The 12,485-nt window shown below is 43.2% G+C and overlaps 1 protein-coding gene across 2 annotated transcripts in view; it reads left to right on the top strand.

Annotated features, from left to right (window-relative positions):
* The window catches only part of yap1 (Yes1 associated transcriptional regulator), a 139,435-nt gene that overhangs the window by 8,224 nt on the left and 118,726 nt on the right, over positions 1-12,485 (top strand). For both annotated transcript variants that reach the window (XR_014595831.1, XM_083984490.1), the window contains exons 3-6: positions 3,272-3,390; positions 4,067-4,180; positions 10,091-10,245; positions 12,322-12,449. Coding sequence is in view for 1 of the 2 variants with exons in the window: in XM_083984490.1 (XP_083840616.1) it covers positions 3,272-3,390; positions 4,067-4,180; positions 10,091-10,245; positions 12,322-12,449 (516 nt within the window). In the remaining variant the exon portion in view is untranslated. The remainder of the gene's footprint in view (positions 1-3,271; positions 3,391-4,066; positions 4,181-10,090; positions 10,246-12,321; positions 12,450-12,485) is intronic.

Consider the following 12,485-nt stretch of genomic DNA (forward strand, 5'->3'; position numbering starts at 1 on the left):
CTTCCTCAGTGAGACACATTATAAATAACATTGGCATAATAAACACCGGGTTGATAATTGGGCCATCAGTCAAGGAGATGTCAAGTGCCTGGGTGGATCAAGAGTCCTACTCTGTGCTCTGCTAAGCCACAGTCGACCATGATGACAGCTTGAGCAAAAAAAATTGCCAGAAAAGCACCAGACAGTCAACCAACTTGATAATGGGTCTTATTTGAACCACAGCGCTCTCCTCTGCTGAAGCACCTGGCTATTTACAGTACGGACAGTTTCCCATGAAGAAGAAGATAGTGATCACAACAGATCACACCGCACCATGCCCATGTCCAAAATAATGGAAATACAATGTGTTTGTCACTGTCATCCACACGAGGACTGTTGGAATACCAAAAACATATTCTTCATTTGATGTTATTCAAGTTGAGGGAAAAAAAGCTCTCACTTTGTGATGATTGTGAAAATGATAGTAAACACTATCTATTTGACAAAAATGGTATTTGTTTCATCTGAAGGTTTGGTAATTTGATCCTTGACAAAGATTAGCCACACTGGCCAGTGTGATTTGAATTAGTTACAACTGATTCTAATAGTGATACATTTTAATGGCAGCAGTAAAGTAACCACTGCTGCAGTGTTACCCAGTTCTCTGCTCTATGCTCAGTAAAAGTAAGCAGCATGGATCCAAGCTGATCACAGCCACAGTTCTTAAGTGAGACATTACAGTAGCACCATCTTTATGTTTTGACAGTTTGGACAGTAACCCAAAGGGTAGAGAGATTGGAAAACCTTGAAAATGTAAACACTGGTTTTAAACGTATCTGCGTCTGTGGAGACGAAGCCTGACCTACAGCCATTCCTCTCCACTGTGTCCGCTGCCCTGCCCCAGGGACAGAGTTTTGGGGGAGGGTGCGGTGGCTGTCCTGCTGAGCTCGCTGTGGTGTCAGAGACATGTAAAGACAACACCGAGCAGTTGTGACCGTGGAGGTTGCAGATCATCAGCAATTCCTAACAGCAACTGGTGGCCTCCAGCCGTCCCAACAGTTGCCATGACATTGTTTTGTTTTATGTTTCACCGACAGGAAGCGGCGTATAGCCCTGGCCATATAGGGTTCGGGGCAGGTTGAGTGAATGGATTATCTTTTAGTTTTAAAACCTGGTGATGAATTACTGGCTCTTGGTAACTCATTTACCAGTTCTCTCAGTTCCCACATACAGGCTCTTTGAATACAGTGCAGTGCTGACTTGGAGGCTCTCTGGAAGGGTTTTGATTATCATCTCCTCTGTTTTGAACTAAAGCTTTGTTTACGTCTGTTTTGATTGATTTGAGCATCCCACGCTAGTATTTGATGGAAAATTCAATATTTGTACTTTCAACTGTGGAGGAGGAGAGGAGCATGGCTTCGTGTGGGGGAAAGAAAAGAATTTATAATCAGAGCTCTTGGTTTTGAGGTTGTATATTTCCATCCATGTTTTCCAGTTGTAGCGTTTCTGTTCAGCATTGGTGTACCAGGATGTGCAGGCCTCTCATTTACAATAAAGCCTCCCTTCCCTCATCCCAGTGCTCCTCTCCCCAGTGCTCCTCTCCCAGTCTCCTCCCCTGCTCTCCCCTCCCCTCTATAATAAATGTCATAGTTTCCAGAGTGGGAAGGAGGCAGTGAAGGGGGCAGGGCGGGCGCTCCGAGTGTAACAGGACCACAGTAACTCATGCAGCCAATGGAATTCAGAGGGATTGCTTCCGTAGATGTTTTTTTCCTCTTTCACTCTTTTTTTTTCTTTTCTGTAGTTGTCTCGCCCCGCTCACTGTGACCCCTCTTTCTCAAGGGGGCCCCTCCAGTCTGAGCAGTTCCAGCTATTTTGCTTGGTTTGTGGTGTGTGTGTGTGTGTGTGTGTGTGTGTGTGTGTGTGTGTGTGTGTGTGTGTGTGAGGGCTGGGGGAGGGTTTGGTAGGGGATTTGGCAGCTCCTTTGATCAGTAAAGCATAAACAAGAGGGGGCTTCAAAATGGGTTGCATTGTGTGGGGGGGAGGAGTGCTGAGTCAGGCCCTCTCGCTCTCTGGCCTGGGATAGAGAGCAGACAGGCAGGCCTGGATTACCGCAGAGGCCAAGAGAAACTTTTCTGAAGCTCTCACTTCACCCAGCTGTTCCAAAATCTGGGCTAATGGCGCTTTTGGATCAAATTAACACTGCGTTGTGAAGAATCACAGTGGGAAGAAGAACACATACATAACATGGTTATTACAGAGTGCCAGAGACTGATAGATTTTCTGATAGGAGTGTTTAATTTTATTTGGAACATTTTGTTTTTGTTTTTGACATGTGCACTGAAATAATTCTGCCTTGGCCACAGTGTAAATGTGAGCACTGTGGTGTTGCATAAACAAGCTGCTGGAGTTTGGTGCCTATTTGTTTGAGATGAGGGGGGTCTCTTAAATGGGATGGTTCAAAAAACAAAAAAAGCAAAAAAAAAAAAAAAAAAAAGAACAAGTGAATAGTGGGGTTTTAGGTCGTAGCTCAGTCTGTGCCTTTGTCAAGCAGGTAAAAGCTTTGTAAATGTGGCGCCAGATTGTTAAAGCCCCTGACACTCCACAGTGTCCGAGCCGCTTCCAGGAAAAAGGACCCCCTGCGTTGAGCCCTGGGACTGACCCTCCCTCAATAGAGAGGGTCCTGCTCGGGAGAGGAGGGCTTCCTGTATTAGCTTTCCATCTTAATCAAGCAACAAGTACCAACAAAGCACTAATTATCAATGCCTTCACAGAACGCAACACAATGCCACCTCCCCCACTCCCCACTCCTGTCCCAGCAAAGACGAGCTGTAAAATAAATGGAGCAACATTGTTTGATGTTACAATAGTTGTTTTGAAAGCCATCATAGCCTCCTAGACATTTTAAAAAGATGTTTTCATCTTACCTACAGTCACAGATGTTTGACTTGATTTATTTTTACTCTTTGGTTTTGTCTTAATTAGTCGTTAGTTTATTTTAATTCCAAACAAGATGCAGTGAGTCCAAACTAAGAATGAAAGCTTTGTGTGAGTCTATATTGAATTGTGGGTTCATTCTGGGTCCAAACAGACACATCTGAGTTTGGCTTCCTGTAACAGTCATCGTTTACAGAAAGCAAGGGTTAGATTGAGTGTTTTCATCAAAGAGCTTGTTGAAACTGCTGTGAATCATCAGTTCCTGCATGTGACCTGCTTTTGTGCACTGTCATGGCTCCTAGTTTGAATTTACAGATTATTATACTTTTTTTTTTTTGTCTCTCTCGTCTCTTTACAGTCACATTGATCAGACCACCACCTGGCAAGATCCTCGCAAAGCCCTGCTCCAGATGAACCAGGCTGCCCCACCCAGCTCTGTGCCAGTCCAGCAACAGAACATTATGAACCCAGCTAGTGGTATGCACATGTTGACTTGATTTGAATTAGAAGCAGCACATGAAATGTATTTTGAATGATATTCATCATATCATTTTTTTTTTTTTTTGGGGGGGGGGGGCATCTTCTCACTTTCATGCAAAATGGAAGTCAGGAGCTGTTCAGTCTAGTTCTTACATGTCACTAAGACTCGTGTACCTCAGTTCTGTCCATGTAGCTGGAATTTGCCCTAGGTCAGTTAAGACTGGGGTAGAACGTGACAGGTCCTGTCTGACATGTTTGGGAGCTCTGTGACTCACAGATTACAGAGTTGTACAGAGTCAAGTATCTCTCAAATCGTCACTACTCTGGCAACCCATGAGTAAATCTGAAAAGAAAAGATAAAACAGCTTTAAATGAGGACAAACAGGCTTGTTTGTTTTCAGTGACAGAAGACAAAAATGATTAGTGTCATAGATGAAAAATAATGTGCTGCTATTTGTGTTGGATATTTTTGTATAATTGTCTGTTCATGTATTATGTTTGCCCTATCATTAGCGCATCTACTATATATATGTGGTAGGAATTTGCTGACAACATATATCAGATATTACAGCTTCTACTCTCGTATTATAGAGCGTCAGTAACTGCACAACTTTAATGTGCAATAATCATCACCAACATTGATCCAACAATACTTTCACCTGTCATCTGTTAGGTCCTCTCCCTGATGGCTGGGAACAAGCTATTACATCAGAGGGAGAAATTTACTACATCAACCACAAGAACAAGACCACATCGTGGCTCGACCCACGACTTGACCAACGCTATGGTGAGTTTTACATAGACAGAGGTATTTGTTTAGATTTTGATGACGTAAAACACCATGTATGTATTATTATGAATGCAGGTGACGTGATTCCTCCAAGCTGTAGCTACTTAAAATTATGTCAATACTCATATTTTACATAAAAATTTAAATATACCAGGAACTGTCCCTGCAGTTCTTTTAACATTTGGTTTTTGTGACAGTAGTTTACTTTCCCCAGTAGAAAGCTCTATCTAATCCAAAAAGATGTCTCACCACAATTGTAACAGTGAGTTTAAGTCTGTATGATTCATAGTTCATTTCACCACAATACATTGTTTGATAGTGACTGGTTGGTTGTTGAAACCAAATTTCACCCGAACCCCACCCTCAAAAGTCTGCACCTAACCTTTTGTCAGCCATTTTAGTGTCGGAGCAACAGCTGAGTTGGCCATTAATCCCCCCCGGGCCAAGCTAAAGTTTGACAGTTAGCTTTCAGTGTGTGGTGGCCGGTGGTTGGTGAATTAGTGACAGGACCACGTACATGTGTTGAGACTTCTCTGTGGCCATGGGAATGAGCTAATCCTCCAGTTGCGCCAGGAAGACTTCAAGAGACCAAGGTTCCTGCTTATGTCACTCTGACTCATTTACGCTTCAGACACCATCCCTTCATTAAAGCAGCGTTCCCCAGGGTAGCTCACCCCGGTTCACAAAGGCAACATGTGTGAATCAGCACGCAGCCTGTTATCCTGTTTAATTTTGGGGTTACTTTTTCATCGGACCCGGGGCACTTAAAGGGCAGGTTTTCTGTAAGCAATTGTGTATCGTGCTCTGATGGCAGACAGGAAAGTACAAAACAGAGTTGTAAGGGGAGCGGGGCAGCTGGGAAGAGATGGCGGCTCTGATCGGCAAAGCTCTTTGAAGATTTATAAGTCTTGAACACACAAGGCTGCTAGGCGAGTGTGAGGGGGAAAGAGACCATGTTAACTCATTATATGCCTGCTGTTGTTTGTTCTTTGTTGATCTTTTAGATTTGAAGAAAGATTTGTTATGCCCTCCAAACAATTCAATATTTTACATGTAGCTCTATGCTTGAAGAAAAACCAAATATTATTCTTTTTTAGTCATTGTAATCATATTTTTTACACTTGTGTGTAGAAATGTGCTCATGCACCAGAATTTTCTACACTACCACTATGTAGGTCTCCAATCATAAGCCAGCTGCTTTGATAATGGAGGCTAATTTGAGCTTTGAGAAGAAAAGGAGTACAGCGACTTTAACTGAGGGTTGTTGCCGGCTGGCTTTCCCCTGCGTGAGGCCCAGTGCAGGCACAGCCCCATCCTGCTGTAGCTCCAGACAGACTTGAATCTCTGCCAGGCCTCTTTATTCTGTGGTCCAACTCTTAATCTGTTCCAGACCTTTTCAGTCAAAGAACTCCAATGTGAGAGGGGAGGTGGGGGGCAGGGAGAGGCGAGGCAAAAGGGGAAGAAAGAAAAACGGAGGAACAGAGGGAAAATGCCGACGGGATAAGCATGCATCCTCTTTAAGATCCAAGGAGGTGGTGAACAGCGAACAAGCCATGAGTGCACTGTGACTGAGTTCAAAAGGGGACTGGCCTGTGTGGATGTGTTGTTTTCTGTACATAGCACTCTGGGTGAACAGTAGGAAAAACATAGCCGGGGAGATAGCCGTGTGCACAAAAGACAGATTTCCTCTGTGAGTCAAATGTTTTGGTTTGATGCGCTAATGTGTACCATCCGTCAAACACATCATGTGATGTTTTCTGCCTCTGCTGTCAGAGAACTTCTCCAGTAAAATTTGCACCTTTGTTAATGATGTCACCGCCATGAAATACTCATTGTGTAATGAGGCCACGGTGAGCCACTTTAAAGCCTCCAGTGGTATCTGTTTATATGCACATCACTGATGGTTTTTATCTGAGATTTCTACAGATTTCTCCAAGACAAATGGAGACAAAGCAAAGATATAGACCTTTTTTTTTTTTTAATTCAGATGAACATCCACTTTACCAGGGACACCTTCTAGATGAGAACCGGAGGAATAAAAAAAACTCACTTGCATTTCAGCTTAATCTGTAATCTTTTATTTTGTAAACAAAGTAATGATCAGGTAAAATGAGCAGGTACATTCAGCACAACTTTAACCTGTTGTGTATTAAAATAAATTCACTGATAGGCTGCCCGTCACTGTGGATATTGCCTGACTAAGTCTTTTTTCCATCTCCTTCCCATTCACAGCCAAGTCAACACAGACTGGCTTTACTCAGACCTTACTGGTGTACAAGATGATAAAACAGTATTTGTATCAAATCTAGACTGCTTCTCCACTTATCCTAGTGGAAACACAACACCTTCCCAAGAGGCCTTCTTTAAAAAAAAAACTTGTTAAATTGACAGCAGACAAATATTTACCAAGCCTTCAGAGGTGCTTTGCCCTGGTCACAAAAGAGAAACTTCCCACAGTTGGCACACCCTCAACTCTACCTGCCCCAGGTGATCTTGTGGTGTAATATGCCTGCCAGTGTGATGGCCTGATAAGGGCCTGTGTTGCTGGCTCGTTGTGTTGCAGGAGTGCGTGAAGAAGACAAAAGGCAGACGGCATTAACTTGTCTCTTATCTTCCTGGCCCACCAGCTATCGCCGCCCGTATGTGCCACCCCTCCAAACACGCACACACTTCTAAGTCAGTCTCCTAAGTCTGGACTGGCCTCCTTTTTAAGCTATCACTCTGGCCCTGAACTGAACCTGTCCTTCGCTCCTATCTCACCCACAGATGTAATTCCCTGCTTCGATATGCTCATTGTTTGTGCATAGTTACTGTTCGCTGTTTGGTCTGTGTGGTAGTCCTTGACTCGATGGTTCTGTAGAAATGCAGCGGTAAGACTGTATTTGTCAACAGACTCTGTGAACTTGTGAATCTCTTAATTTATCCCTAACCCACCTTAAAATGTTCTGTAAGACTCCACTTTTAACTTTTCTAATACAAAGGCTACTGGACAATCTTAGAGTTTACTTTAAGACATCTCATCTCTCGTTAGGCATTTTCAGTTCCTTGGTTTTATTTACATAGTTCTTGCCATCATTTCTATCAGCCATTGTGTTCACTAGAGTGATGCTTAGATTTGAAACATGGTGGACTTGGTTGTATCAATACAATAAATCAGCGGGGGCAAGAAACAGGTTGTAAACAAGCCGCATCTGATCCACGTGATCTAAAGCACTTCATTTTCATGTAAAACTGAACTGTCATGTTAAACAACAGCTGCAACAGACAGGGACATTTTGTAAACAACTGCAGAGAGTTATGTAAAAGTGTGGTAGGTCAAAGTTGAGTCAGTAGTCCGTCACTTTTAATAGATCTTTATTATGGACAGTTAAGACAGTGCTTTTACAGTAACTTTAGTTAGTCATCATTTCTTGACTTGTCCCTCCCCTCAGTGATGTTGACATATAAATGAGTAAAGTTCATATTGTTGAAGAAATGAGCCACAAAAAGAAGATCCAGGTTGTGTGGCCTGGCCTACCGGTGGATCTCTCTCCCTTCACTTTTAATACATGGTCCTCTTCAAAGCTCAGACCTTAATAGATCTACAGCTGCTGAAACGGCCCATGTGCAGCACTTCTGTTTTGAGAACAGCTAATGGTGCCCTGATGGTGGAGTGATCCAGCCACAAAAGATCTCAGTATCTTCCAAAGATAAGAAGTAGAGAGAAGTGACACACTCTCCCGTGGATGCAATTGGTGTGTGTGGGAGAGAGGAGGCTCCTTAATGACTGTGTGTGTTGGGGTGGGGTTATTGGGGGAGGCAGCATGGACACACAGGGAGGGAGGAAGGGAGGGAGGGAGGAGGGAGACTGAAGGCAGGGCAGGGTGGGGCCTCCAGAGCTTCCCAGGGAGAGCCCTGAGCCGCGGTTCATTCAGCTCGTGAGACAGTGTAAACAGTGATTGAATGGTGATGAGAAAGGTGCCGGGGTGGGCAGGACAGCACAGGGAGAGACAGCCCTGCATGAATATTGTGCCCTCGTCAAGGCTTTGTTTTGGTTGGTGCTTCGAGCGCATAAGCAAACAGCGCTCCTCATTGGTCCCATTACTGTTACACCCCTCGCGTTCAAGCACATTTGCTTCTCTTTTCTCTACTACAGTGATAAAACGTGTGACCTACTTTGCATGCATAGATTGCAGCATTTGCTGTGCTCCCTTATACTCTTGTTTATTATACCCACCCCCACTAGAGTGAAGAATAACAAAAGATTTCACTGGGGAACAGCTAGGCTTTCAATACACACACATTTCTTCTGATATTGTTAACATAGATGGCTTGTTAGTGCACAGTGCAATTAAGTTTGTTGAGTGAAATTACTTTGAAGCGACAGTTACGAGTGGTGCTGATGTGGGTCTATTTTAAATTCATCTGTCTGATTTACGTTCTGCTCTCATATTGCATTCATTAAATAGGCTGAAGTGGACCCATCAGGCTGGGGCAAGGAGGCAGTCAGTCTTCAGGGATAATCTGCGATTTGTTTAGAAAGAAAAAAAAACGCACAATGAAAGGATAAGTCGTGACTGATGCAATGTACAAAACTCACAAAGCCTGTCTTAGTCAGTGAGTGGGAGGGGATCAGGTCTTACAGGAATAGTGATTGTTTCAGACGCTAGGTGGAAAACTTGTCTTGGGACTTCTCTTGTCCTACACAACCTGCTGCACTGGCTCCACTCATAAACAGACAAAGCGCTGAAGTTGTCAGGCTTGTCAAGCAGCATGTAAATGCAGCCGAGCATTAAAAGATGTCAATGCAAAGACATTAGTGTGCTGGAGCTCCAATTTGTGTTATACTAAGTTTTAATTCACCTCCATTTTCCCAGTCTTTTAATTCCGGTCCAGTAAATAACCTTAAACGTTACAAGGGTAAGCAGCAGTAAACCTCCCAAAAATGGTTAGCTCTGAAAAAGTAAATTTAACAGAAAATGTTTTTTTATTGTGATTTAGAAACTGGTCAACTTAAAGCTGCCCGTTGAGCACTGGAAGAAAATGAAGCTTTGAAAATGATGGCAAACAATTACTAAAGATTGACGACTCATAAACTGTTTGTCTGTCAAACTGTTATTACACCCTGTGATGCATGTGCAGGACAATACTGTACTGCAGGAAGTAGCACTGTATATTGCATGAATGGTGAGAGAGAAGTCACAAAGGAAGACACACTGGTTGGTCAGGAGTTCATCTTGGCGTCACATGATGATGGTTTCTCCATCTTTACACTGATCAAGTGGACTGAAGCAAAGAGCAAGTATAAGAGCAAAACATTAATGGGAGCGTCCATGTCTGTGTAGAAAGAAGCCACGAGTGTTCAGCTGCTGGATTGACTGAGTCCAAAATTTAGATTAAATTTAGTTCAAAAAGAAGTATCTATCACTCCTTGGTTTTTAATTTTAGAAACACACAAACATTGGATGACGTGAATATAATAACAGCTGGAAAACATGGGGTTGCTCTGAAACCTTTGACTGGAAGTGTATTTTTTGAATCCATTGTTCAAACTGCATGTATCTTATTAGCTCAAACACAGAATGAAGAAGCAAACATCAAAGGTTTCCTAACCTACTTAAGTGAGACCCAGCAGATATTACCTATTTTCCCTAATGAAATTTTGCTATCAGGTTTTGACATCAGCAAACAAAAGAAAAAATAGAACATGAAAAACTGTAAAATACTTTCTGTACCAGGAGCAAGTGCTGCATTCAGACGAAGCTGGAATCGCCACTGTCCTCTTTCTTCTTTATAATATTCTGGTGGATAATGTAATAAAAGATGATATATTCAAAGTTTAAGATGAGTTTGAATAAGCACTGATGTCTCTGCATGGTTTTCTTATTTGACAGTTGTGACAAATTTGAACTCTTGTGTCTTTTGCAGCCCTGAACCAGCAGAGGATCTCCCAGAATGTCCCATTGAAGCTGCCCCCCCAGCACAGCGCAGTCATGGCAGGCAACAGTCAGATGAGACTTCAGCAGATCGAGAAGGAAAGGCTGAGGCTGAAGCAACAGGAGCTGCTCCGGCAGAGACCACAGGTCAGGATTCAGCGCTAAAGCATTTCATAAATATTTTTGAGGCCTTTTGGGAAGTACTGTGGTCTTGCTGTGGAACAACTAACCTCCATCAAAAGGTCACAAGGTCAACACTTTCAGTATGTCAATCCATCAGCATAGTAGGAAGACGCTAGGCCCCCAACTGAGTCGGGGCACCAACAAATTGCCAACATTTTTGTTTAGCTCCTTTAAATATGAGACATCATTCATACCGCAGGTATAGTGGTGGACCTTAAGCCTCTTTGATCTGTCTTTATTGTCACACCGCCCCTGCAGTGAAGTCCTGTGAGTCATCAGTGGTAATTTTATCACTTCCTATGGCGATGTGTCACACTGCCGCCCACACAGGGTGGTGCAGCCAACTCCAGAGGTTTACTCAAGGTTGTGTCACAACACCAGAGACGCAGCTTTATGAGTATGAATGACAGCGCTAGTGACTTGGTTTACCATGACATTTCACATGGGTTGTTAAAGGTTCACAGTGTAGGAAGTGACCTGTGTGTGCGTGCACCAGGAAGGAATACAGATAATTTATATACCATCATCATCAGTTCAAATCCTCGGGGCATATATGCATATATGCTGGAGTTCATTGCACAATGATGACCTCTGTATGCATACAGTTTTGATAAAAGTGTAAGGCATTAAGAGAAAGGTGGTGAGTGCAGATGAATTTCTGCTAAAGGCTCCTGATTTCATAGCCACATCAAAGCCTTTTACAAGAGCAGTATTACTTATAGTGCAGGACAATGACTTCATGCATGTACACAAAGCTTTTAGAGCAACCGTGCTATTTTAGCTCATGTGTTCTCCGTTTCCTGTCTTCCTGCCTGGTTTGTCCTGGTGTCATGTAAAAAAGCGTCAGATACAGATCCCATTTTTTTGAGACGTGACAAGCAGCTTGTATGTTCAAACCTCCCAACATTCAGACTTACCCGTCACAAGAAGAATGCAAGAAAGAGTAATAACTTAAAACCAGACTGTGTACTGTACCCCAGACTACAGGGATTTAAAGAGCACCTCTATCAGGCTGGGTTACAGTAAACACCAAACTCCTTTAACTTTTTAGATACGATAGTAAATGTTTAGATTACAGAGGCCACATTGTATTTTCCAGAGCATGAATATAGCAGGAAATTGTGTAATGGTGACGCTAAAGGCATGTGTAGGGAGTTCAACTTTGGGGCAAAACTCGCTGCCACGCCCAAATGTGTTCCACATGGCAGAACTGTGATGAAGTGACCTGGTAGCAATGTATGCGACTTGCTGGTAACAGTCGAGCGCTGATGCTGCTCGGTCATGCTCAAAAACAGAACCAATAAAACCATAAATGTTGTTTATAGTACACAGCCCTCATAATCCATCTTAATCAAAACCAGGTTGTTTATGTGTGTGCATGGGATTCTGGGATGGATCTTGACAAGGAACCACCTTCAAACTCCGTTTCCAGTACATCTGAAGTGAAAACAGAGGAAAAAAGGGGGGAAAAACATCCCATTACTTTATAAAGGGCTAATTAAGGCTTTTCATTCATCTTTTTGCCCCAGAACATTGTGTCCATTTCTCCTCAACCACAACCAATAAAAAGCTTCTACTAACCACACAGAGTGTGTAGCTGCAATTTTACAAAACATCTCATCTCATTGGCTGCCTCCTTTTTGTCATCTATGACCCTGTAAAATTTTAATGAGATCTCTCCGGTCAAGTAATTCCAGCATCCCGTTCGAGAACTTGGAGGGAAGGAGGTGAAAAAGAACAACATGACTTCATATCCTCCAACCTTATCTGATGCAGCATGTGTAGAAAACAATTGTTTCCAACTGTGGCTGGCCCCTCATGTAATTTGACACCCTGTATGGGGAGAAATGGAGAGCACCATGTTGGCGGTCTATGTGTAATTCCTCAGTTTAACATGTTATGCAGTGACAGCGGAGGAGCAGGCGAAAAAGGCCGTTCTGAAATATTTTCATGACGCTGTAGCTGTGTATAATTAGCCTCTGAGGTTGGGGGTGGGATTGATTGTGTTGCTTATAGGTTGTGTTGCTTTATCGTCCGTAGGAGCTCGCTTTAAGGAATCAACTGCCCACCAGTATGGATCAAGATGGCAGCACGAACCCTGTGTCCTCCCCTATGGCCCAGGATGCCCGGACCATGACTGCCAACAGCTCCGACCCATTCCTCAACAGGTTGGTTTCACACAGAAGCCTGAGCGTCCCTATGTG

Source organism: Trachurus trachurus (genome assembly GCF_905171665.1).
Source record: "Trachurus trachurus genome assembly, chromosome: 13".
NCBI lineage: Eukaryota > Metazoa > Chordata > Actinopteri > Carangiformes > Carangidae > Trachurus > Trachurus trachurus.